The sequence below is a fragment of the Pezoporus flaviventris genome, unplaced genomic scaffold, assembly GCF_033815535.1.
Source record: "Pezoporus flaviventris isolate CSIRO_AGI_PZ_B2104156 unplaced genomic scaffold, CSIRO_AGI_Pfla_v1 ptg000026l, whole genome shotgun sequence".
Lineage (NCBI taxonomy): Eukaryota > Metazoa > Chordata > Aves > Psittaciformes > Psittacidae > Pezoporus > Pezoporus flaviventris.
In genome coordinates, this window is record NW_026892574.1 from 2,081,609 (window position 1) to 2,108,839 (window position 27,231).

Below are 27,231 nucleotides of genomic sequence, written 5' to 3' on the forward strand. Positions count from 1 at the left end.
GCACTCAGAACTGAGCTATTTGACTGTTTGCTGTGTAGTCTGTTTTTGAAACTTACTTTACCTGATATCATTCTCTTAGCTGTTAGCATTTATCTCCATTTTCAGGTACAGGAGAACATAGTGTTAACTCCAGTCTTTTGTTTCTACCCGAGTTATTCTGTCCAGATGCTGCATTGCTGGCTACTGTGGTAGATGTGGTAGATGCTAGGCTGTTAAGTGATGCTGACTGGCATACACATTAGGATAATTTGTAGGCATACACAAATTAGGGTAATTTGGAGTGTCTTCCCTGAATCGGTAATGAACATCTTCGTTATGTGTTTGCACAAGGTCTGCTTGTGTTTTAGTTTCCATCTAACTTGTCTGGGAGGTCCCACACATCGTATACTCGCATAGATCTGCAGTGTCAGACTGCAGAGGAAAAAATGATAGTATTATTATGCTTTTATGTAGTGAGAGTGTCCCCTGGCTTTGTCATCGTTTTGTTGCGTCTTTACTGAACTTGGGGAGAAGGCTTGAAACATCGCCAGCCTCTGCTGAGCAATAACAAAAATGCCAGCTGGAAACTTGGTGTGTTAGAGAACTGCCTTCCTTTTGTGGGACTGAATGACCAAGTGTGTCATCTGCCAGACTTTCCCTCAAACTTTAACTCTTAAGAAGGCAAAAAAAGGGTGAATAATTTAACTCCACTATGTGCACACCCGCATAGATTTTATGTTATGCTTGTCTGCAAGGTGCAAATTACAACACTTCTGTTACTGACAAGTGTGGGAGGAGTGGCCATTTACTTTTTCCATCCTGTATTTCCACTACCAGTGTTTTTTGTTCCAGTTGTGTTTCTGTTGCTCATGTCATGTTTCTTCTAATTTTACCTGCAGTGAATGTTAGCTCTTCATAGCATTTCTTTCACTCACCCTAAACCTGAAGCATAGTACATACTTCATATAGATAACTAGGTTTGCTATGAAAGTTGTAAATAATTGTGAAAGATTTATGCTAATTATATATATATATAAAAATATAGAATGCTAATAATATTTCTAGAATATTTATCCTTTATTTTGCTCTGTAAATTAGAGGTGCACCTTCAGGCTTTAATGTCAGGTTTTTTTCTGCTAAGCCTCACAATTTTTGAGCCGAGATGTGATTAACATGGTTTAAAGGATTATAGAAGTTTTGAAGTCACTTTTTTGATACATGTGCAAACATTCATATTGAATTTGGCCATTTGGCTTAACTAGCCAGGCACCTTTGAAGCTTCCAGACATGGTTTGTCAATTTGTATCCTTGCGGTGTGTCAGTATGACAGTAGTGGGGTATACAAATGTATTTGGCACAAATACTGGTATTAATGGTTTGATGGGTAAATAAGGGTGTAGCTGGTGTCTGGGTAGTGTGTGGTTGAGCAGTCCTGTTATGGAGTCTGATATGGACTCTCAGCACTTGTAGCTGGTAAGGGTGTATTACCAGTGGCAGAAATGAAGTCTCATCTGATAAGAGAGATTCCAGTAACTAGATAAAGTGCATTTTTTTTTGTCGGCTTGAGGCTCATACAATAGATTTGTGATGTCCTTTTCTGAGGTATGAATCTGACTGCCAGAGAGTGGCTGAACGCCCTCGCTTGAGGGACTGCCTTTTCTTCTGATTTAGATCTTTATCCATTTGAAAAGCCATCCAAAAACCCCACTCTGAGTTGTCCTACTGAGTTTCCAATTTTCCCTTTCTCTCTGTGCAGCTGCTGCTCGTTATGAAGAGGGAGAATCTGAAGCCGAGAGCATTACTTCCTTCATGGACACTTCTAATCCTCTTTATCAGCTTTATGACACAGTTAGAAGTTGCCGAAATAATCAGGGCCAGCTCATATCTGAACCCTTTTTCCACTTGCCTTCCAAGAAAAAGTATCCTGATTATTATCAGCAAATTAAAACACCTATTTCATTGCAGCAGATCAGGTAAGAAAACAGAATGCAAACTACATCTGGTGCGAAACTATTCAAGGGCTTACTTTGTTTCCAGAATCCTACCTTGTAGTCAATTTGTTAATACCTAATGCAGTGTATGCCAGCTGTCCTTTATGTTCGGTTGCTTCTTGTTTCAACTCAGTCTGCATCAGTCTTTTGATCATATTTTATAGGTGGCTGTCACTTGGTTTATTTTTGATGGAGTTTCATCTGTAATGTGCCTTAAAGGTTGCCATATCAATAATTGTGAAGGCTAGGGGGGCAGCAGGGATGAAAGCTTTTGCAGAACCCCCATTATTCTTTTTCCTTGACCCTGAGGGCTTGGTTACCTCTCACTGCCATGTTTTTTGAATTAAGCTTCAGCAATTTGAATTGTAAAAAGATATTTGTAATTATGTTCTTTTTGTCTTGGTCATAGTATAACTGAGGATAATTATTCCTGAGGTAGCTAGTCTGGATTGAAGTAGGCAGTAACCCTTCATGAGTCTGTGAGCCATGAAAGGTTCATCAGCTGCCAGAGTGCAGGTGTCACATCAAAAACCTGAGTGGTCCAAGGTAAGCTACTGTGATGGATATGTGTCAGGGTCCCGAGTGTATTAACAGATCTTAATGGCACTGACCAGACTCAGGTGGCCCTGGCCTCCTGCCCAGTGTCCGCTGGGGCTGTGGGTCCTTTACTAAGTGAGGTCTGGGCCCTAGCACTGTTCTTGTGTTTGTAATCCACTCTAATCATGGGTCTAAATTTTAGTTTTACCATAATATGACCTGCTAGACTTGGTGTAATTGGGAATAAGCAGTGTCTCTGTTAAATGAGAAAGAAACTAAGCTGGTTTTGTGGGTTTTGATTGGTTTGTTTGTTTGGGTTTTTTGTGGGGGAGGAAGGGCAGTTGAGTTTTGGGCTGGTTTTTTTCTTTTCCTTTCTTTTCTAACCTGTCAGAGGATGTTTGCATGTACTTGGGAACAAGTACAGAGCTCCCCCACTGGTTATGAATCCATCAGCAGCTTTAAAGCAGTTTTTTCTTACGTCTTAGTACAGCTGTTGGCTTGGCAAAGAAAGTATCTTGAACAAAGCACAAAATGCTCTTGATGGAGGGGAAAAAAAGGTGAAATTGAGAAAAATTGGTGATAATTGTCAGGAAGCTTTTTGTCTGAATGTACCAAAGAATATTGGTTCAAATTACCTATAAACAGATTTAATTGGGAGAGACCTTCCAGTAAGAATATACTTGATATCAGTCATAGGACACATAATTTGCCATAGGGAAGCAGCTGTGTTTCTGCTTTCCTTCCAGTGTGGGCAGGTGGCATCTGGCTATGTGAGCAGTACAGAAACTCCATGCAAATACATGAAGAACTGCAGGGTGGTGGTGGTGAAATACTTATTGCCTGAGAGCTTAGAAAATAAAAAGAGGCAGTTCTCTTTAGAAATGAGTGTTTGTAGTGCACAAGTTCAAGTACAGTATTTGTAATAGTCCGACTGTTTTAGCAATTTTTGACATTTTGGTTTGTGGTTTTTGGTGGTGGTGAGACGTTGTGTTTTGTGAGTTTGGGGTTTTTTAAGATGTACATGCAAAGAGCATATCGTGTGTTCACAGATGGGGACAGGAAAGTTAATTGTCCTAGTGAAAAGTTGAAGGTGTTGGAGTAAAGTCTGGCATTCCTGTCTCCACTTTGGCATCTGGCTGCTTAGGCTATCCTGCTAGAGTGCACTGTGAAATGTGTGGCCGTTGCAAATTTTGCAGGTAGTCGTATATTTTAGGAGGTTTTGTGTGTGTTAAATGCAGGAAAAGCCTTACAAAATAGTGTATGATTTCTAGAGAGAGTATGGGTGTGTTTTGTTTTAATGAGATGTTCATAATACCTATCCCAGCCTCAGTCACTTTCTGAGAGTTATAACCCTCAGTCATTTGAGCTGAGTGCAGATCCCAAGCTGTTCCTGAATGTGGGAGGTGATCCTTCTGATGGCTTTAGTTTTTCTGCTAGTTTCCTCCTGACTTGCTCTTTATAGAATCTCAGAACAGCTGAGGTGGGAAGGAAGACCGTCCGGTCCAACCCCTGGCTATAGCAGGGTCACCCAGAGCCAGTTGCCCAGAACTGTACCCGGTCAGGTGTTGAGTATCTCCAGAGACAGACACTCCACAACCTTCCTGGGAACCAGCCTCACAGCACCCCGGTGTTCAGTTGAAATTTCATGTGTTTCAAGTTGTTCTCATTACTTCTTGCCCTGTCAGCAGGCATAGCTGAGACGAGTAGAGCAAGAGTAGCCTATTGAAAATGAAAGGCATGACACTCTGAGGGCTGTGACTTCCAGGTATGGTTCAAGTACATGGCGTGGAGGTTACTTTGCAGACTTCACATGCAGGAGAATGTGTTCAGTTACCCAGTACTTGAGTGCTAGATCCTGGCACGCTTACAGGAACTGTGTTCCTAATTCCGTTTTACAGCATTGGTAACTATGATCCCTACAGCAAGTGGATCATGCTTTTCTACACCCAAGGAGGGAAGTACTCCAGGGAATTCCCTGGCAGCAGTTCTCTCCTGAACACGTGAGTGGTGTGGGTGCATGGGCACTGGAATTAGAGTCTTCATTGGCACTCCCTGGTGTCTTGAGCTCCAGGAACCTGGGGTCATAGTTTTTGCTTAAGAAAGTGCCTGGATCTAATATAAACCACAGTTGGTTTTGTGTGACGTCTGCTGTTTGAGGATTTGAAATCCATTTTTCTTATGAATGTGCATCCTTTTGGACAATGGTCTGCTACACAGGAATCTAAACGTGTCATTGCACTGCACTGGGGTGTGTTGAGGTTCTCCTGGAACTGTGAGATTTGTGGTGAGTCTTATTGCCTTTGGATTGATTATTTGAGTTGACTTGTACTAAATTTGAACATACTTTGTGTTATAATTTCGCAAGGTCTAGTAATGCTGCAATTAAAGGAGTGAAACTTATCTTGAATTAAAGGAGACTGCTCTTGGGATTAAAGCCTGAATGGTTTATAGAGAACTTTTTGTTTTGTTTAAAACAACAGAGCTTAAGCCCATTATAACTTAAGCTCTTAATTAAAAAGAAAGTACATTAAGATATATTGCATTGACTTTTGAAAAATGACATTGTGTTCCATGTGTTTGTGAGTGAGCCACTTGGAAAAGTACTCTCTAACAAAAAAAATAGGTCTTTCAAATATTAAGAATACCCTGTAAATTTTCCCTTCATCTGAGATTTAGCAGTTCCTTCATTCCTTTCACTTGATAGAGTTTCATATTTGTTGAATATTGTACTTTTTTTAGATCTTATGTCTGTATAACCAGTTTTCCTACCTTAGCAAGTACTTTCATTGCATATTGTACTTCAGGCCTGTGTAAAATCACAGGTTCTTTGTTACTGTTTGTTGGGGTTTTTTTCCTAAAGAGGCAGGGTTAGCACTTCACAGTTTGTGAATAAAAGAAACTAAGTTACATGAGAGCTGGTTTTAGCCATGGGCTTGTATTTTTTGGTTCTAGGAGTTTTTTAGGCGTCGTGTGTGTCTAGTGAGATGGGTCTTTTGATCATGTGGGGAGAGTATCTCTCTTGTCTTCAGTTCTTTCAGATATTCCACTTGGAAGAGCTGATGAGTTTCCAGTAGATCTTCTAGGGAGTTGGGTGCCAGCTTACTGTATGGGATTTATTATTCTTCTTCTGATTTTGACCAAATTAAATGTCACGCCAGCGTTGTTTTAGGCTTAGTGGCCTTATGTAACTGTAGCGTACCTTTTAGACTGTACTTTTTCCTCATTTTGCAAAGGTGGTTATGTTTAAAATTCTGCTTGTCCAAGTTTTCCTCATGCTTTCAGGTACGTTTGTATCACTGCCAGTCATTTCACAGAAATTGCTCTTGGTTTCTAGTGTATCAGTTTAATTTGCATTATGTTGGCAGAGCCTTCCTGTAGAGCCATCGACTTGGTTAGTTTTAGCCTCTCTTTGTGAAATGAACTGATGCTGATAAAATTCTTTCCTTCCAAGACTGATGAGATGGCTTTTGAAGACGTACTGTGAAGCTGCATTTCATACTCTAAATCCAGGAAAGACATAATGCTCGAGTTCTGCTGAGTTAGAGTGTAATTAAAACTGTTCAAAGTACTTCTGTGCATAACCCTCTTAATTAATCATCCTGTTGTTTGCTAAAGAGCATGGTAAGGTGGGAGGTTAGTTACAGACTAGAACAGGGTTATTTCTGTGCCTATGAATTTTTTCATTCTTCATGTATGTGGTGGGAAGTTGTCTGCCTTTCTGAGCTATATGGGCCAAGTCTGGATTTTTACTTTTGGTGTCAGGCCTTTCACAAGTACCAATGTGAACATGTAGGTTATTTGCTTCAAATCAGATGCTGCACCTCGATTATTTGGTTGTGAATAAACAAATGCTGGTAGAAGCAAGATTTTATTTGGGGTAAGATAATTTGAATTATCGTTCTTTTTAAGGCAGTGTTTTCTCATCCTCTCGTCTTCTGGCTCTAGGTTAGGATTTCAAGGAGTAAGATACAACTAAGCTGTTTTTCTTCACTTGTGAGCTACTGTCAGGATTGCACCTTCGCCATGAGCTTAAAAGATTTTTCCACAGGATCACGAGAGAGCAGAGGATCGGTGCACATAGAATGGTATACTTAAGTCTAATGGTGGTTTCATATGGTTTTTCTGCTTTTTGGTGCTTCAGAGTTAAACTGCTGCATTGCAGTATGGATAGGTCACTGCCTAAATACACACAGAGGAAGCTAGTGTGGGATACCAAGGCTATGTGGAGTTAGTGTTGTATTTTTAGATGAAGCATGTGACAGTGGTGTTCTGTTGTCTGCATGAGCTGCCTCTCTGGGAGCAAGAACAAAGCAAATCCCACATTTGTTAGTGTCAAGTGGCTTGGGAGATCGGCTCATATGAAGAGCCCGCAGTTCATGGCATTGTACAGAACCAATACAGAATGCACTTTCTGTAAAAAGAAAACTATTGCAGGTGGGATATGTTCCCTAGGAAACGCTATTGCCTTGCTTATTCTGCCTGCAGCTTGCTTTGAAATTGTTCTGCTCCAAGGGATATGGCTAATTCCCCCTTTTCTGAGAAAACTGGCACCTGAACATACAGAGTTTGATTGATCAGGATATGCTAACTAATCAGCAAATCTGAGTTGTAGTATGGTGTCAGTGTTACTTCACAGATTCTGAATTTACAGGGGATAAGGATATAGTTGTCTGTTGTCTTTACTATCTCAGAGGGATGGTCATTACTGTTGAGCCTTGTAGTCAATGTAATCCTAGATTTTCAGTGATTCTTTAAGGGCAACTTTGAGATGGGTACAGAAAAGCTGCACATTAAGAGGAGCAGTAGCAAGTGATAGGAAGTAGAAACAGTTTGAACTGATGTCGTGGTTTAAGCAGGCCAATTGGAGAAGTGGTACCTCAATTAAGATGTAGTCCTTCAGGTTCCTCTTTCTGAAAGCTGAATGCAGACCTCATGGAACAGCAGTCAAAGCGTAAACTTGCCATTCTGTAATTGTAATTTAGTGACTTAGTTGGAAGACCACAAACCTGCAGTTTTTCTTCCTCCTGCTGTCCAGTCTGTCCAAACTTGTTTTACTTTGGAAGAAGGCAAACTGCCAGGGTGGCAAAGAATGTTTGTAAACTATGTGATAACTAATATTTAAGCAGAATTTGAGCCAGGAGTTGAAAAGCAAGAATGTTGCGTGCAGACTTGCTTACTTGCAAGAGCATGAGCTGTTGAGTAGGTCTTGAGAGGACTTTATTTCAGCTTGATTGTTAGGATTTCTGAAGCATGAACCCTTCCTTGTCCTTCAGCAGTTGTCTTTGTCAATAAAAAGCATTGAGACATTTTAGACGTTCATCTGCAATATTTAAGAGTCAAATCTAAGGCAGTTATGGTACTCTTCACTTTATTAGATCCTTAGTTAGAGCTTAATTCTATAAATTTGTCAGTATGAGTTGTCACTTAGAAACAAATTATGCTGATGCTGTCTGCATCCAAGGAAGATTAAAGTCTGCTGGTCAGCATTTCTCTGCAGTGATAACTAAAAACATCAGTAAACAAGGAACTGACTGCTTGTCTATACAGTTTGTTACCGCATGTGCCTTGACAAATGAGAATGTTCTAAATCTGTTTTGAAAAAAAATGAAATTCAATTTTTGGTGGTTTGGGTAAGTATGAGCTTGTTCTTTAGGGGCTTTGAACTCAGGTCTTTAAGCCTTTCTATTTCATGTTTCCTTGAGCGTTCCCTTAATGATGTGTTAGCTTTTGTAACACCAACAAGTGTTTGTGTGTTAAAGTCCTGTAATTGCTTGTCAATATTTTTGTCAGACTACAAGAATTAAGTACATGCATTTTACTGTATAGATTTTGCTTTCTGCACTAGAGTACGTTCAGGTCAGCTGGAGAAGATGTAAGGTGGCCTGTAATGTTTGTTATCAGATAGTGGCAAGAGCGTGAAGTGGACTCAAGAAGGTTTTACATCCTTTAGTATTTCTGAGCCTATGCATCATATGCTAGTGGTTTAAGGCAAACTAATCCTGAGTTTAATGGGATTTTAATTTGGGTTTGATCTTTTAATACCAGTCACATATTCCTTAACACATATGCAAATAATTGTTGCTGGAGTGTTACAAGATAGAAATTGAGGCTATTTATTTGGTACCCAAACTCTTTTGCTTTTGAGGGTGTATTTGGGATTTTTTATTATTGTATTTTTTATTAATCTAATGAAAACTATTGGTAACTCTCCTATTTTTTGGAATTCCAGAGTAAGTGAGGTTCATAGGAAAGCTTTTTGATTATCTGTTGCTGCAGCTGGAAACACTAAAAATAATCTAAAATATAATGCATAAAGACTTACAAGCTACTGATGTCTTAAACTCTTAAGGTTAACTTTCAGCTGGGTGCTGTAAAAACCAGACTAGGTTTGAAGGTGGTTTGTCACTGGTGTTTGTGACAGGCGGGTGAGAAAGGAGGTGTGAAGGAGGATGATTGTGTTTTATAGTTGTGATAGGGTTTGGTTTTTATGTTGCTGTAGACATCTGTTTTCTGTTGTGTTTAATGAGGTATTGGAAGGTTTAAAAAAGTTGGCTAGAGCTTTCACCACTTGTGCAAGGAAATAGAAGAAAATACATTAAATTGTTGGCAAACTTAGTGCTCTGAGTCATCTGTTTAGCACATGAAAACTGGTAATTTTTTGTCATTAGTCCTTTTCTAACTGTTTTCACATGAATTAAACTTTACAGGTAGCACCAATGAACAATCAGGTGGTTTTAAGGGAGGGCAGAAATTGGAGTGGGTTAACATGAGAGGTGTTGGGCATTTTTGGCTCTCACTGAAGATGAGTGGAACTGATGCGTAGGGAAGGCAGCATTGATGGCTGCGCAGAGCTAACCCATCACACTGATATCATACCCAGGTGCCACAGAAAAATTATGGACTCAGTCAGAGATCAGTGTGATCAGACCAAAGCTGTTTATTACAAAGCATCCATCCTTTTTATACTGTTGTCTGCATCTGCTTACAATAGCTTCCTGTATTATAATTGGATACATATTCTTGTAGCGCACAGCAGTTACAGCTACACATACAATAGCTCTCTGTATAACATTTGGATACATCTACAATAGCTTGCTGTAGTATAATTAGATACATATTCAGTAGCTTGCTGTATTATAAATGGATGCATGTACAATAGCTTAGTATATTATGCTTTGATACATATTCTTGCAGCATGCAGCAACTAGTATACAATTGATCAAATAAGCGTATGGGAACTTAACCTTTAAAACTTGCTAACAGATCTTACCTTGCTTGCACTGTTCCTTTTGCTTCTTTACCCACATCCTCCTTCATCCTTGGTTCATGTCGAGCTCCACGCAGGCACTTGCTGACTTGGGAACGTGGCCATTCTGTGCTAGAAATCCATCCCCACCCAGGCCCTACAGGTCACAGCTATGGGGTACTGGAGCGATCTCAGCAGGTTGTGCTTCTGCCCTTTATGTATCACATCTTCTCTGAGTATGAAAACAGGACTTCAGTCTGCACAGCTTTCAAGAGGACAGCTTTCAGAATACTTAAAACCATTCTTCAAAAGGAGATACGGTTCCTTAATATAGTTACAACCAGAAGATATTACTGCAGCATCAGAAGAAGGAAACACGTTTGTGTAATTAGAGCTCTTTGGATATTGATTTATTGTGAAAATAAAGATGTGAAAGAACTGTTTTGCAGCGTGTAACTCTTGAGATACGTGATTGGTATTTCTGCTTTGCAGAACCAAACTGAAGAACCATGAATATGAAACTTTAGATCAGTTGGAGGCTGATCTGAATTTGATGTTTGAAAACGCCAAGCGCTACAATGTTCCCAATTCTGCCATCTATAAAAGAGTACTGAAAATGCAGCAGGTTATGCAGGTATGTGCAGTAGATCAAAAGGATATAACTTCACATGTGAATTTATTTCCCTAATTAATATTTTTCCCAAATAATTTTAAACCAGACCTGTACTTGCAGTAGTATTTTCTTGCTGAGGGGGAAATATGGGAATGAAGGGCATCATAGAGTGATTTTTTTTTTCTCAGTTAAGTGCTGCAATCTGAAATGGCAGCTTCCTCAACTTTTTTTCTGACAGTTAAAAAGATTTACGCTGCTATTTTGTATCACCCAACTTTATATTAAGTAAATCACTGGAAATAACATTTTTTAGTCTCAAAACCTGTAGTTGCATTTTTCTTTGTGTATCTGATCTGTTCTGATGTTTAATACTGTGCTGGAAATGTCTGGCACTGAGTTTGGCTTCAGGGATTTGTTCTTTTTTCAGGCAAAGAAGAAGGAGCTTGCTAGAAGAGATGACATTGAGGATGGGGACAGTATGATTTCTTCAGCTACGTCTGATACTGGAAGCTCAAAAAGGAAAAGGTATGCACTTCTGTAGTTTCTGCAGACTATGACATTGCTACGGCTTTTATTTGTTAAAGAGAATATAAAACAATGTTGTCTTGCATTTGTGTAAGGATTTGTAATTCTGAAACAACCTCATTAAGTGTTGTTTCCAGTTAATTCAAAACTATTTGCTGACTTTATTTTCCCTTTTTTTTGCCTATTCATTAGTTGGCAGTTGTCAACACAACTTCAGTGCATCACATGGCATGGACACTGTAGTTGCACTGAATGAAGTCATTTTGTCAGTGGATATCAGGGTGTTTATTTGTGTTACCTTTTTTTAGCCTGGTGTGTGGACTGTCTTCACGGGTTGTTAGCAACTAAGGCTACTTTTCTACTACTTCTTTATTATATGACTATGTAGTTTGGGTAGCAATTTCAGAGTATCGTTAGAGTTAACACTGTAGCTGAATAGTGTTTTGAAATTTTATAGTATTAGTCTACAAATACTGTTATTTGGTGAGGTTTCCTGGCACAAACACTTTCATTTTGCATGAACTCTGCTTGAAGAGTTTTTGTCATTAACGCTAGAGGACCGCTCCGCTCTCCCTTCTGAATTTACACTCTTCTGTTACTTACCTGTAAGCGGCTATGCCAAAGAGGGTATTTGACAAACAGATAAACTGATAATAGGTTGGTTATTCTGGATACTGTAACATGAACAAAATTCACAGTGATGTAAAGTATACTTTTTAGTGAGCAATAATGGTGGCTTATGGCAAGCGTTCTTTAAAAGTGAAAGCTGTTGTGTGAATGCTAATGATGCACTTCACTACAAGGGGTAGTTTCTCTAGCTTGCCTCATGGTAGCATTTGAAATAAGTTCTAACTGCTGATAATATTGCAATAGTAGCAACCGCCAGTGTAAAACTGTAATTTCAACATCTTTGTCTGGTGTAACTTTCTTCGGTGAACCTTCCGCTTCCTGTATTTTTAGTTCTTTGTTTTATCAAAGTAACAGCAGTTGTGGGGGGAAGAAGGGAACGAAATAGACCATCAGCAGAGATTCACTTAAGACCAGCCGAGTAAGTGCAGCGATGTATGTTCATAAAAAGTCTGCCGAGAGAAAATGTTAACATGGCTTTAGGAGGTGGTGCAGTCTGGGCATGCTAGGAAGAATGGTAAGACAGCCAACAGTACCAAATGAAGATCAGGTAGGAACAAATTGCCAAAAAATAGCTAGTTTTGTGATCTTCGTATTCAAAGAGATGTACTAACCTCATCAAGCGAGTCAAACTGACATCAGTGTCCTTTTAACCCTACGTTGCTTTTGATCACATTGGGCAAGAGAATACTGAAATGCTTAAAAGAAAAAGTCTGTCAGGTCTTGTCATGTAAGAACAGTAAGAGGGAAAAAGTAGTGCTCATAAATGAGGGAAATCAGAATCATTTTTTCTTCATGCCAAATATGCTTTTGATCTTGTCAGTTCGGAGCTTGCTATCAGTTTCACTTGCTGCAAGATAGGAAGTAAAAGAAGACTGTAAATGCTGTGATAGCAGAAGGGAAACACTGAGAGGAATTCCAAAATGTTGTTGAAGAAAGAAAATAATAATCCGGGCAAAATACATCCCATTGGGGAATAATAGTGACAGAGAAGAAAGTTGCCTGGAAGTACCCTTTTATGTATCAGATGCATGGCCTTTTACTATTCCTGCTTCAGTTTTGCTTTGCCTACTTCCATTGAACTGAATGTTAAAATTTGGAAGTGTGCTAAAATGTGGATTTTGGAAGCATGTCTGTGTTCTGGCATTGCTCATCTGCTAGTGTGAACCACTAACTAACATTTTCAGCACTGAAGATAATACAGAAAAAAGAACTTTTTAACCTATAGAAGGTACATTTTGAATTTTCTCACATAATGTGACATTAATTTTCAGCAGTTATATTGCTGACCTCGCCAAGGAGCAAGAGGTATTTGAGGCACGATGCTCTGCTGGATTAGGCGTATTTTAAATGGAGGAGGAAAAGATCCAGATGATGGCAGATCTGTGACGCTGTTTGTGTCTAACAAGTTGTACAGTGCAGGTTTGCACATTCAGGAAATGAAGATAGTTTGTGATGATGTCGTTGTCTTTACAGATAGTACAGTTAAAGGTATGACTACTTGAGTAAGTCTTACAGAGACTGAAATTTGGAAGCTGGTTTAAAAGTGCTTTGTAGAGAATGCATATCAAAGTGCTACAGTGTCTGAGATGAGCCTAGACATTACTGACATAAGTTTTCCTCTCCCTTACCTGATTTGCTTGTAGATCATGTAGTGTATCTACAGGGAGTCATACATAACTGTTTCCTGATAAGCAGTGTCTTGGGTGTGCTGTCAAACTTCTTGAGACAACCATAATAGCTATACATAGAACTGAAGATTTGTGTACGTGGCCATTTTCTACTTGGGTTTGCAGTTTTGGCAAGCTTGGTTGTCTTGTAACTTCATTTGGCTGGGGCTGGCAGATGTTTAAGCAATTCAGACCCTTCTTTATACTACATTCTTGATGTTCTTACTTTCTTATAACTGGTACTAAAGAAGATACAGAATAACTGACATAAGTATCTCAAGTCTTTGATACTCTTTGTTCAGCAGAAGTAGTCATACAGATGCTGGCTGAGGGGGTTTTCCCTGTTCGCACTAGATCTTGAAGTCATGGATGCAGGTGCCTAGTCCTGACTGATCTTTTTTCTCTGCAGCAGCAAAGTGCTTAGGGCTCCTTTTGAGCTTTGCACATTTGAAAACTTTAATTTTTTATTCTGTAGAACACATTACATGAATGAGAGAAAAATCGTATTTTAAAGCTGCTTTCCTGTTTGTTTAGTGGACTGCTGGTTATAATGCTGTCGTTACTTGCAAATGGACTAATGTTTCTAGTACATTGTCTTGATGTGGAACCTCGTGTGTGTGTGTGTGTGTGTGTGTTCAGGTGCTTGTGGTGTTTTTACATGGTAGAGGGTAATGTCATTTTGATATTAATGTTGGAAGTGGGGAGAGGAACCCCTGACATTTTTGCTTTTCCTTTTTGTTCTTCTCCTTAACCTAACAGTAAAAAGAATATCCGAAAGCAACGAATGAAGATTTTATACAATGCAGTTCTGGAAGCTCGAGAGCCAGGCACAGGCAGACGGCTCTGTGATCTGTTTATGGTGAAGCCATCCAAAAAGGACTATCCAGACTATTATAAAATTATCTTGGAGCCAATGGACTTGAAAATGATAGAACACAACATCCGCAATGATAAGTATGCAGGGGAAGAAGCCATGATTGAAGACATGAAGCTCATGTTCCGAAATGCAAGGCATTACAATGAGGAAGGCTCCCAGGTACTGTTTTGATTCTGCAGTCACCTCTGCTTCTTTGCAGACATACAAGTTATGATAGGATGGTTTAGCTTTGACTGTTACTCACATTATTTATGCTATTGTTCATTGAACTAAAATAGAAACATGACTTTTTTTCTGCTAATTCTGTCTCTGTCTGTAGTTACATAAATGTGAAATGCAGCAGGCTCCCTTGTAAAGGTTAGATTTATTTCTCATTAGCTAAACTGTCCTCTGAAAGAGTATCAGCTGAATGTTTCCTATTATGGTTTAAAACATAATCCAGTTATTACATTATCATTATTCATCCTCAGTTAATCACACAGTGAGCAGTCATCAGTGCATGTTTTGGAGCACAGAACCACTGAGAAGGGATGTCTTAGTTGGAAAGAAACCATCTTTGTTTTCATGGAGGGGGAGAGTGTGGGAGAGATCAGACTAGAAAACCTGACTTGCTGAGCCTAGCCGAAGGAGTCTGAAAAGAATACACTTTTCATTTACAAATAGATTGTAGGGTGTGTCTATATTGTAATGTTTCTCAGCCAGCAAACGTGATGTTTTGGAACAGAGTAGTGGTAAGAAACCTCCAACTATTTCTAATAAGGAACTTGATCAGCTACTGTGAAGGACTTTATGATGAGGTTGCATTCACTGGGATTGGATTTGAAGACCCAGGAGTACTGTTCTAGTCCTTTCTACCTTGTTGGAATCACAGTAGTTCAGGAGGTTGCTCAGCAGAATGGTTTGATGAGAAGGTTGATAAAGATAACTGCACCTTGCTGTTTTATAGTCTTTGGAATAGAAATGCAGCTCAATTGGGTAATTTATTCAAGATTTGTCTCTCCCTGGTTTAGATTGTGTTGATCAGTTCTGCCTACCTGCATAAGTCTCTTAAAGGTGAACATTCGAGAAATAAACCCTTCTTTTTTAGTCAAGTATTTGGTTTTGCTTTCAGCTTTTTCAAACTAACATGTAAATGTTTCTTGGGGGCTAGCTCTAAACTAGTTTAAATACAGTAAACCTTGCTTTGTTTTGGTTTGGTTTTTGATTACTTTACTGATTAATAGGTATACAATGATGCCCATATGCTGGAAAAGATCCTTAAAGAAAAAAGGAAAGAACTGGGACCCCTAGCTGAAGATGATGATGTTGCATCCCCTAAACTAAAGCTAAGTAAGGCAGCCTTGTACATTGCTATGTCTCATGTCAACACTTCGGAATACCCAACAATACAGATTAACAGATCTTCCCTTTAGAATAGGAGATGCGACCTGCAAATTTACACTGACATGCAAAGCAGAATTGTATTTTCAAAATCATGACAGCAACGGTGTATTTATATGATAGAATTTAGATGTTGCCTATAGCATTTCCTAAGAAAGGTAACTGGGAATGAAGAAGGAAAATTTAAGACTGGTTGGAATGGCCGGCATTTAGTCAAGCGGTGTCATCCAAATGTTAGATGTTGCATTACATGCTCAGTAACAGTGCATTAGCACACTTAATGTGTGCTGCTGGGATTGCTTACAAGTAAGGTGCTTCTCAGACCGAGTAAAACACTTTGTTTCCCTGAAGAGTTTCCCAGGTGTTTGATTTGCATGGAAAATCTGTGCCTTTGCACAGGGATTTGCACAGAACCATAAAAGAAATTAGAGCTTTATTTAGAAAAATATAGAAAACCATGAAAGCCACAGAAATTTCCAACAGTGTCTGTGCCTAGAGCTGTTACTCTCACAAACTAGACTGGCTGCTGCTCAAATCTTATGTCCCCTTAAAACGTGTCCAGAACTGAGCAAACTGAGAAGGACAAAATTGCGCAGAAAGAAGATAACTGTACAGAGTCTTCTTGAAAATAGAACTGTGCAGCTCTTAGGTAAGGTACAGGTACTAGAGAATTCACAGGCAGAGACCATGCAGTGCCATAACAGAGATCCTGAATTAATCAAAAAGCTAATCTGATTGATAATCCCATTGGAGGTCTTATTTTACATTTTACCTGTAATAATCCTCTCTAAATTGGCATAAACCTGTCCTAAAGGAATCTGATACTAGTTAGAATGCTTAATTTTAGTGATAGCAGAAACCCTGTGATGGCTGGATTTTAATGGCTGTAGAGAGAAATTCCTGTAGAGCTAGTAAGACCAAACTGAATTTAGAGGAGTCATTAATAACATTAGGTAAGAAAAGGTGCTTTCTGTGCTTAAGTCTGAAAATACCTTCAACACAGTAACTTATGATTCTGTGTTTGACAAAAACAGCATTGAAAAAATATTCATACAATTCTGAAAAATAAAGGAAGCTGCCACTCGGGATGGGCTCCATGTTGCGGCTCTTCTGCTCATACCGCAGAGTGGTTCTTCAATAAGCAATTCTCCAGTGGAAGGGAGATGGACAAAGGAGTGTACAAGCTCTGGTTTTGTAATGGTTTTTATTTTTTTCCCTTTTCTGTCTGCTTAGGTAGAAAAAGTGGCATTTCTCCGAAGAAATCGAAATACATGACTCCAATGCAACAGAAATTGAATGAGGTGTATGAAGCAGTAAAGAATTACACCGATAAACGAGGCCGGCGACTGAGTGCCATCTTCTTGAGGCTGCCATCTCGGTCTGAACTTCCGGACTACTATGTGACCATTAAAAAGCCCGTTGACATGGAGAAGATCAGAAGCCATATGATGGCAAATAAATACCAGGATATTGATTCCATGGTAGAGGACTTTGTAATGATGTTCAATAACGCTTGCACGTATAATGAGCCAGAGTCTTTAATTTATAAAGATGCCTTGGTCCTGCATAAAGTTTTGCTTGAAACTCGGAGAGAAATAGAAGGAGATGAGGATTCTCACGTGCCCAATGTCACTTTGCTGATTCAGGAACTTATCCATAACCTTTTTGTATCTGTTATGAGCCACCAGGATGATGAGGGCAGATGCTACAGTGACTCCTTAGCTGAGATTCCTGCTGTGGATCCCAACTTCCCAAATAAACCTCCTCTGACTTTTGATATTATCCGAAAAAATGTTGAAAATAATCGCTATAGGAGATTGGACTTATTCCAGGAGAATATGTTTGAGGTACTGGAGAGGGCAAGGAGAATGAACAGGTGAGTGGAGCCATATTTTTCAGGTCCTTTGTCTTCACAGTATCACACAGTATCACAGTATGCTAGAGATTGGAGGGGACCTCAAAAGATCATCTAGTCCAATCCCCCTGCCGGAGCAGGAACACCTAGATAATGTTACACAGGAATGTGTCCAGGTGGGTTTTGAATGTCTCCAGAGAAGGAGACTCCACAGCCTCCCTGGGCAGCCTGTTCCAGTGTTCCGTCACCCTCACTGAGAAGAAGTTTCTTCTCAAGTTTAAGTGGAACCTCTTGTGTTCCAGTTTGTACCCATTACCCCTTGTCCTATCATTGTTTGCCACTGAGTAGAGCCTGGCTCCATCCTCGTGACACTTCCCCTTTATATATTTATATACACTAATAAGGTCACCCCTCAGTCTCCTCTTCTCCAAACTATAGAGACCCAGCTCCCTCAGTCTTTCCTCATAAAGGAGATGCTCCACTCCCTTAATCATCTTCGTTGCCCTGCGCTGGACTCTCTCCAGCAGGTCCCTGTCCTTCTTGAACTGAGGGGCCCAGAACTGGACACAATATTCCAGATGCGGTCTCACCAGGGCAGAGTAGAGGGGAAGGAGGACCTCTCTCCATCTACTAACCACCCCCCTTCTAATACACCCCAGGATGCCATTGGCCTTCTTGGCCACAAGGGCACAGTGTTGGCTCATGGTCATCCTGTCATCCACTAGTCCCCTGTCTTATCACATGAGTTTTGCATGTTAACATTAGGCAAAGGCTGAAGTTTTTTTAAGGTGTTGCTTTCCTTGATATGGATGTTCAGAAAACTAAATCTCAAAAGCTCTATCAGATCTTCAATGGAAGGTATGCTTTCATTTAAAAAACAAGGAAAAAGTTAGGTTTCCGCCCTGAGATAATTTTGATGTTAATCTTCCAAAGGCACACCTTATGATAACCAGGTTTGTGCTAATGGTCAAATTGAAAAGCGAAGAGGAGGAGCTGTTCACTGGCTGCTTGACTAGTGAATTACTCTTTTGGAGCAATCACAGTTGAATGAGTTATGATAATATTGTGCAGAAACTATGAGCACTTGCAACTTATTGCAGTGTTTTACTTAGATTAGGTAGGGTGCCTGGGGATGTGCAGTTGAGATCTTGACCCCTGAAGGAGGGGGCTTAAACAATCATATTAAATCATCTACCAACAGAGTATGGGTAATTAAAATAAGTCAGTTTTGTTATTACTTAAGTTTTCAGAGGTTAACAAATTGTAGAGATCCAGTGGCAAGTAGTTTTGGTTGCAGCTGGTTACCTTTGATTTTTCTGGTGTTTCAGGACTGGTATATACATAAATACTGTTTTGGATAAACGTTAAAACATACTGACAGCAGAGTAGCAGGTGGAACATGACTTGCCAGTGTCTGCTGCCGCTTCGACTAAGCAAACACAAATCTGTTGGTAGTGTGAAGCTTTAGTTTTATCACTAAGTGTGGCAATTGATGGCTCTGCGTTTAGGATCTTGTTTCAGTCTGCATAAAGTATGTTTCTGCCTTGGTGTACATATTTTTGTACAGGACTGATTCGGAGATTTACGAGGATGCAGTCGAACTTCAGCAGTTCTTTATTAAAATCAGAGATGAACTTTGTAAGAATGGAGAGATTCTTCTGTCACCTGCTCTCAGCTATACCACCAAGCATCTTCACAATGATGTAGAAAAGGAAAAGAAGGAAAAGCTGCCCAAAGAAATAGAGGAGGATAAGCTCAAAAGAGAGGAGGAGAAGAGAGGTAGTTACATTATTTTCATTAGTTTTAAATGCATTCATTGGAAAAAGTACCTGTGGATATGATGTATGCTGTGCTGTTGTTGCAGCTTCGCCTCCTGGAGCAACCTTAATAGCCTGATGGTTCACCAAGGATCTTGTAATTTAAAGTTATGGAAGGTTTATTTTGTTTTGATCATTATCAGCCAGGCCAGATGGCTTTAAAGAAGGAGGTATATGTCGATATTAACTGTATGTAAACTCTAATCAGAACACATTGGGGTACCAGTAGTCTTATGTGAAGGATATTGTAGAAGAAAACAATAGCTTCTTAGTACAGCTTTCTGCTGATCATAAACTTAACAGTGACTGTTCCAGCTGATCTTTTAATCGTTTCTTTTTTGACGAATACTGGGGGATTTTTATGTGTTGATGGGGTTGTCTGTGATCATGCTTTTTACCACTGCTGAAGAAATGGTTTTTAAGTAAGCCTTTTTGCGTTTCTTACTTGGCTAGTATGAGTGTGAAGAGGCTTGCGCTATTTTGCAGGGCAGGAAACTTGCTGTGAAGGTCCTTTGTGTTTCACTCTTCCTGGCTATTACTGTCAGTATAATGGTCGTGGAGCATGTCTAGCAGAATGAATAAAGCTCTGTAATTGCTCCTTTCCACAGATGGGAGCAGAACTGTCAGCTTTTCGTCCTTAAATTGTCTTTCTAACACGGTTCTTCTTCCCACGTAACACTAATGTCAGCAGCTGTGAAGTCTGGTTGCTCCAACCAGGCTGAGTATTATAAGAGGACAACAGCTGTGACATGCTTTTTCTGTCTTCCTTTGAGAGCCAAAAACCCCAAAGGAAGCAAATGTGCCTTTCTGAAGGCTTCAGAGCTCATGGCTGTCATTGAGTTCCTTTTAACTAATTGGGAAGACTCAATAAAATTTAACTGAAGAGAGGAAACCCAACCTTCAGCAGCACCAGTAGCAGAAAGGCTAGCAGCACAAAACATGCTTAAATATTTCTTCATGCTGGAAGTCAGTGACAAAGGGACATACCAGGTATCATGTGGCACTTCTGCACTTGGGAAGGTGTGGGGGCATTCATATCCGTAATCTTGGCTAAGATGGAAATGTGGCATTACTAACTACTAACATCTGTTTTTCCCTTCTTGAAATAAGAAGCTGAAAAGAGTGAAGATTCTTCTGGATCAGCTGGGCTGTCAAGCTTGCATCGGACCTACAGCCAGGATTGCAGCTTCAAGAACAGCATGTATCACGTAGGAGATTATGTGTACGTGGAGCCTGCTGAAGCCAATTTGCAACCTCATATAGTCTGTATTGAGAGGCTGTGGGAAGATTCAGCTGGTAAGGATGTCTTTGCTATAGGAAAACATTATGGTGAAAGTTCTCCTTATTGCTATTTAAAACTTCCAGTTTGAGCTTTTTCTGTGCAGAAGTATGTGTGGAATGCTGAATATTTTTCTTGTTTCTGAGTTGCTTTGTTCCAAAGAATGTTACAAATATGAAGTTCTTGGATTAGCACATGCTTTTTTTGTTGTTCCTCTCTACCTACCTTTAAATGGTAAGTGTCCCAGAGAATAGGGTCTTTGAAGTGGGATGGGATCCTTGTAACTTAGGTGCAGAACACCAATAGGGGTTTTCTGTGCTGAGAAATCTGAACCAAAGTTGGGCACATTTAACCGCAAATATTCCACAGAACAACTCGGTTTCAGAACTTGCCTTTGTTAAATTTCAGAATTGAGCTGAGTCTTGCATCTCCTAAGCCAAATCAAGCCATAACAAGTACGGTCTTGTTTTTTTCTCATCAGTGATGCCTTCTGTTTGCAGCAGGTACTTAAGTGTAAGAAAAGCTAGAGATATGGCAAGATAAGCACAGTGCACTCTCAGCAATCCTGGAAAGTACAGTTGCTCAGAACTACAATGGGGTATAATGCAGTTAACCATTTTGGTTGCACTTTTGTTTTTAAGGGGATGGAACAAATGTGCTATAAGGGCAGATTAAAGAGACCATGACTTAAATTTGGAGGGGAGAAATGTAAGGCAGGATATAATGAAGGTCTGCAAAATTATGAAGTGGATAGATAAACTGAATGCAGAAATACCGTTCAAGAAATCCACCAATGCCAGAGTTAGAGGGCACTCATTGACACTAATAAATCAGACTGAAACATGTGAAAGTGTTTGGCTTTTTAATAGAGTGGGTAGTGAGCCTCCTGGCTTCCCCAGGAGCTTGTGGAGGCTGATTATATCAGCAGGCTCAAAAAAGGGTGAGACAAGTCCATGTACAACAGGTCTAAACCAAATAATGAAGGGAATAAGCAGCAAATAATAGCTTGATAAAGAGAACAGTTCTCTAGCACCCCTAATGCAGTGACTGTAGGAGTGGGTATTGATCTAATGCGTTCCTGTAATAGCCTGTCATGCTCACTCACTTGGATGCAGTGTATTTAGGTAGATGGACCATTGGCCAGTCGGACGTTTCTTACATTGATTTCTCTGTGATGGAGAAAGCGAATGGCACTTTTTATTCTGGCTCAGCCTACAGGTTACAGATATTCTTTGATTTTGCAAAAATTGTGCATATTTGTATCTTCTTTGTGAACCATCATGAACAATTTGAATTTGTCACAGTATAACGTGGAAGAAATAGTTCTTAAAATCCTTGAAACCAGTTGTCCAAGGCTCCGCAAATAATCAGGTGATTGTTGTGTAGACTCTGAAGCTATTTCAGGGCCTGAGAGTCAAGATTTATAAATAAGAACTGATTCCTCCTTTGTTTTCCTGAGTCAGATGTTGTACAGGAAGAAACAGTGAGCAGGCTTTTTAAGCAACTTGGTTTTTCTTACCTGCAACAGTTAAGGAATCTTGTCCTGTTCTAAAACAGTTTGCTGTCGGTATAAATGACTGCATGACTATTTGATTAATCAGTCAATCTATAGTTGTTTTATTCTTGCTCATGCGCCAGAGAATATGCTATTTTCCTTTTTTTTCTCTTTCTTCTTTAAAGGAGAGAAATGGCTCTATGGGTGTTGGTTTTATCGGCCAAATGAAACGTTCCATCTCGCAACACGAAAGTTCTTGGAGAAAGAAGTTTTTAAAAGTGATTATTACAATAAAGTTCCCGTTAGCAAAATTTTAGGCAAATGTGTGGTCATGTTTGTCAAGGTGAGAGACTGTTCAGACTAATTTTTAAGTAACTAATATGTTTTCTGATATTTTCTTGAAGAGCTGTAGGCATTCTAACATCGAGACGTTCTACTAATACTTAGATGAAATAGGACTTGCTCCTGTATACTGTTTGTATTCTTCATTTGCTGCATGGGGTAAGCAGGTCACCCATATTATGGTGTTTTCTGCTGGTTGCTTTGTAGAATCGTGTGCTTGTTAGGTAAGTAGCTAATGGATTTTTCAAAGCATGTAGTAGAGAAATTGCTGGTAATTTAAAGGTTCCCATGAAAGCATGTGGGTTGAGGTTTGGCAGAGAGGAAGGCTTGAATGGCTTGGTAAGAGAATGAAGTCTTCCATCTCTTTCTCAAGTTTGATTCCACATTGTCCTTGTGCTGAGGATTTTTGCGATGAGGAGGTAGGCCTGTTTGGCAACAAGCTTATCTCTGCCAGTTTTCTTAAGGTACTGTGTTTGTGTGATGCAAAGCACTACAACTGCTGGCTACATCACACTGTATCACAGTCACATATCAATGAGCATGGAACTTACTACTTCCTGTCCTCAATTTGGTGATCATGTCCTCTTTCCAAGTCAAAGCTCAGAAGTCTTGTAAAGCTAGTTTTAGGCTGAAGATCTTGTTAATGTACTGGTTTGGTAAACCCAACTTTTCTCACGTGACAGCCTGTATTTCATTTAGCTGTTTCTCTAAGGGTGGGATTTCTTCTTGTTTGCTTTTAATTTTTAATATAACTTGGATGTCAAACTGGAAGAAAAGAACTCAGCAGAAAGGCTTTATCAGTCTAAAACGTCTTCTGATAGAAACATACAAAAAACCCAGGAAGCATGAGAGGGAGTTCACTGTGTGACTGTGCTGTATGCCTTTGTGTTGCTGAAATAGTTCATGTTTTTTCTTCAACCTGCAGGAGTATTTTAAGTTGTGTCCTGAAAACTTCAGAGATGAGGATGTGTACGTCTGCGAGTCACGTTACTCTGCAAAGACAAAATCTTTTAAAAAGATTAAACTGTGGACTATGCCTGTGAGCTCTGTAAGGTTTGTCCCACGAGATGTGCCCCTGCCTGTGGTCCGTGTTGCTTCTGTGTTTGCAAATACAGACAAAGTAGATGAGGAGAAACAGTCTGAATCATTGGAGGACAGTAAGATGGGAGAAAGCGTCCATCTTGAAAAGGTATGTGGGATAACGAGTGGAACATGAATTATGTTTGACAGATGAAGAATGACAAAATACGAGCCCTCCTGACTTCAGTTTCACGGTATCCAGATATAGTAAAATATAAATAAATGTCTCAGTTAGAAATTGTGTTACACCCGTTTGTAAACAAATACAAACAAAATACAAATTGACAAGACAGAAAATAAACTGTGTATGTATTTGCTAGATTCTGCAAATGCCTTTCTGTGCTGTTTAGCCTGGAGAAGAGAAGGCTGCGTGGAGACCTCAGAGCAGCCTCCCAGTATCTGAAGGGGGCCTATAGGGATGCTGGGGAGGGACTCTTCATTAGGGACTGCAGTGATAGGACAAGGGGTAACGGGTTCAAACTGAAACAGGGGAAGTTTAGATTGGATCTAAGGAGGAAATTCTTTCCTGTGAGGGTGGTGAGGCACTGGAATGGGTTGCCGAGGGAGGTTGTGAGTGCTCCATCCCTGGCAGTGTTCAAGGCCAGGTTGGACAGAGCCTTGGGTGAGATGGTTTAGTGTGAGGTGTCCCTGCCCATGGCAGGGGGGTTGGAACTGGATGATTTTAAGGTCCTTTCCAACCCTAACTATTCTATGTTTTTTCACACTTCAGAAAAGAAAATTACACTTTTACTGTAAAACTTGCCTTAAACCTAAAGAATTAGTAGAACTAATAGCCTAATCTTAGTTCATTGCAATGCTGAAATGCTTTATTTTGTAGTATTTCAATGTCCATTGTAGCTAGGCAAGCATATGCAATATGTAATATTCTGTTCTTTGTGACCCATTTATGATTGATAACCAAGTGTTTTATTGCCAAATGTTTTAAGAATATTTCTCTCCGCCATACTGAGTAAAATGTTTTATTTTGTTGTCTTTATAGGCATAAAATAAATAAATTCAAATAAATGTATTAAATTCAATTTAATTAAATTTATCTAAAATAAATGTAGAGCCATAAAAAGTCCAAACATACCATCATAAAATAAATGCACTTCATGCTGAGTTCTTGAACAGGACCTCAGAACAGAATACCCAGCACACGAATCATCAGCTTTAATCAGATACTTTATTATCATTATTGTATTTATTCGTATCGTGACAAAAGGAGTTGTTTCTGTCGAGAGACTGAAAACTTGTGGGGGCCTTTTCTTTCCACACACTGGGGAGATAGCCTGTGTTTTCACTGGCTTTCTGAAATCCGTGTCAAGTCAAGACAAGTGTGTCAAGTGAGGCACAGCGTGATTTTTGACTTAAGAAGTAAGAATTTTAATAGTGCAGATGTTATGAATTTGCAAGTAATACAGAGAGTGTTCATATTCTTGTTTATGAGAGTTGAATCATTAGATTTGAATCATTAGATTTCTTTATACATTAACTTGGCCTACTCAATACTTGCTTCTTAAACATGTTACTGTGCTTTAAAACAAACCATCAAAATAAGCTGATATGGCTTGGCCAGTAGAACAGAAAAGGACCTGTAAATTGCTGTTCTGGCAAAAATGCAGCTTTGTGAATTAAGAAAGCTTGCAGCATATATGGAGGGTATCTTTGCCTTTGCTGTTTCATTTTTAAATTACAAGGCCCCTCACATTCACCTGTACAGCTCTGTGTAGTGTTTACCCATTACTGGTAACCTAAAGGTAGAGCAATCTTTTACTTGCACCTGGTCTTTTTATTTGTGTGGTTGGTTTTCTTTCTTCCGCAAGTTTCTCAAAGCGTGTTCTTCTGCAGGACAAAGAAGATGTTCCAGTAGAAATGTCCAATGGAGAACCTGGTTGCCATTACTTTGAACAGCTTTGCTACAATGATATGTGGCTTAAGGTTGGGGACTGCGTCTTCATAAAATCGCACGGGTTAGTGCGACCTCGAGTAGGAAGGTAGGTGCACCTTCTTTATTTGCAGTTTGCCTCTATAAAAATAACTTGACCAAAAGATGGGCTTGTTGCAAAAAGTGTAACGGAGGATGGGGAAAAAACATCTCCTGAATGAAGCTAGATGTTACGAACTCTTAAAAGACTGAGATGGAAGTTAAGCCACCTAATGAAAAGGTGATACAGTTGAATAAGCTGTTCTTCTCTACTTGTTTTTTACTAGCAGTCTTCCTGAACAGTGTAGTGCATCCAGCTGTCTCATTTCTGAGGGATGGCCTTTCATTTATGTCAGAGGTTTGGTTTTCTTTCCAGGATTGAAAAGATGTGGGTGCGCGATGGAGCAGCATATTTCTTTGGTCCAATCTTTATACATCCTGAAGAAACTGAGCATGAACCAACTAAAATGTTCTACAAGAAGGAAGTGTTTTTGAGTAACTTGGAGGAGACCTGTCCGATGACTTGCATTTTGGGTAATTATTAACAACTTTAAATCCAATGGACACCCTTTTTCTTTTCCTATACAATCTGAAGTGATTTACAGCTATGTGTAGGCTTGAATCCAAGAACTCTATTTTCATATTGAGTGGGGGAGGAGACCTTATTCAGTCCATTTCTACTATTCTTTCCTATCTTTGGGACCTGTAATAATAAGTTTCACTGTAAGGAAGCCCTTTCTATAAGGGAGTTACATGTATGATACCAAAGTGAGCATTGTTTGCAACCGGAGAACAGAAAACTCCATTATTCTCACTTATTAATGTAATTATTCCGGTGTGTGTTAGCTGGAAAGTTGGTCCTGAAGGAGGCTGAAAATCGGTTTGTTGCGTGAGACGATGACTGCGTACTTTGTTTTGTAGTTATGATGCAGTGCTAAAAATAGTTAAGTGACTGCTGATCATGGGGTTTTGCTGTTTTGCAGGTTTTCGTGTTCTTTAAACAAATCCAAAAGCTGCATTAAGTTCATGTAGGCTTCTCGTGAGTGGCATTATTTGATCAGGGTATCGATTGGTGTATTTTCTATAGATGCAATACCAGGGAGCAGCCAGACTTACAACACTGGCAAAACCTTGAGTTTCCACACTTTCTGTAAAACGTCTGCAGGCGTGGCTGCCTTCTTACCCAGCTCTTTCCTTTCTGCAGGAAAGTGTGTAGTTCTGTCGTTCAAAGACTTCCTCTCCTGCAGACCAACAGAAATCTCTGAAAACGATGTTTTCCTTTGTGAGAGCCGCTACAATGAAAGCGACAAGCAAATGAAGAAATTTAAAGGACTGAAGAGGTTTTCACTCTCTGCAAAAGTTGTAGATGATGAAATATACTATTTTAGGTAAAAATGGAATGGGAATGAAGGGGGGTCACCTGAGCACTCTTCTGTATTGTGGTGGTCTAACTCTGGTTGGCAGTTAAGCCCCCACCCAGCCACTCGCTTACCTCTCCTGCAGTGGGATGGGGGAGAGAATCATAAGGGCAAAAGGAATCAAGGCTGTGTCAAGGTAAAGACAGTTCCATAAGTGAAGCAAAGCTGCACGCACAAAGAAAGCAAAATAAGGAATTAATTCACTGCTTTCCATAAGTGGCAGATGTTTAGCTGTTTCCTGGAAAACAGGGCCTCAGGATGTGTAATGGTTACTTGGAACGACAAACAGCGTAGCCCTGAGTGTCCCCCTTTCTCCTGCTTTTCCCCAGCTTTAATTGCTGAGCTATGTCATATGGTATGGAATATTTCTTGAGTCAGTTTGGCTTAGCTGTCCTGGTTGTCTCCCCTCCCACCTTATTGCCCACCCCCAGCCTGCTTGCTAGTGGTGCAGAGTGGGGAAAAAAAGAGGCCTTGATGATGTGCCAACACTGTTCAGCAGAAACAGCCACATCAATGTGTTATCAACACTGTTGGGGTCACATATCCAAAACACGGCACCATCAGGCTACTATG

At 39.8% G+C, this 27,231-nt stretch overlaps 1 protein-coding gene across 12 annotated transcripts in view; it reads left to right on the forward strand.

Annotated features, from left to right (window-relative positions):
- The window catches only part of PBRM1 (polybromo 1), a 66,300-nt gene that overhangs the window by 20,115 nt on the left and 18,954 nt on the right, over positions 1–27,231 (forward strand). For 11 of the 12 annotated variants that reach the window (XM_061458356.1, XM_061458357.1, XM_061458354.1 and 8 more), the window contains 13 exons: positions 1,736–1,952; positions 10,246–10,387; positions 10,794–10,891; positions 13,948–14,224; positions 15,289–15,394; positions 16,679–17,321; positions 18,868–19,079; positions 20,228–20,413; positions 22,077–22,234; positions 23,159–23,422; positions 25,165–25,310; positions 25,617–25,774; positions 26,445–26,628. In XM_061458356.1, coding sequence (XP_061314340.1) covers positions 1,736–1,952; positions 10,246–10,387; positions 10,794–10,891; positions 13,948–14,224; positions 15,289–15,394; positions 16,679–17,321; positions 18,868–19,079; positions 20,228–20,413; positions 22,077–22,234; positions 23,159–23,422; positions 25,165–25,310; positions 25,617–25,774; positions 26,445–26,628 — 2,791 coding nt within the window. The remainder of the gene's footprint in view (positions 1–1,735; positions 1,953–10,245; positions 10,388–10,793; positions 10,892–13,947; positions 14,225–15,288; positions 15,395–16,678; positions 17,322–18,867; positions 19,080–20,227; positions 20,414–22,076; positions 22,235–23,158; positions 23,423–25,164; positions 25,311–25,616; positions 25,775–26,444; positions 26,629–27,231) is intronic. The other variant, XM_061458364.1, reaches the window with a different exon arrangement.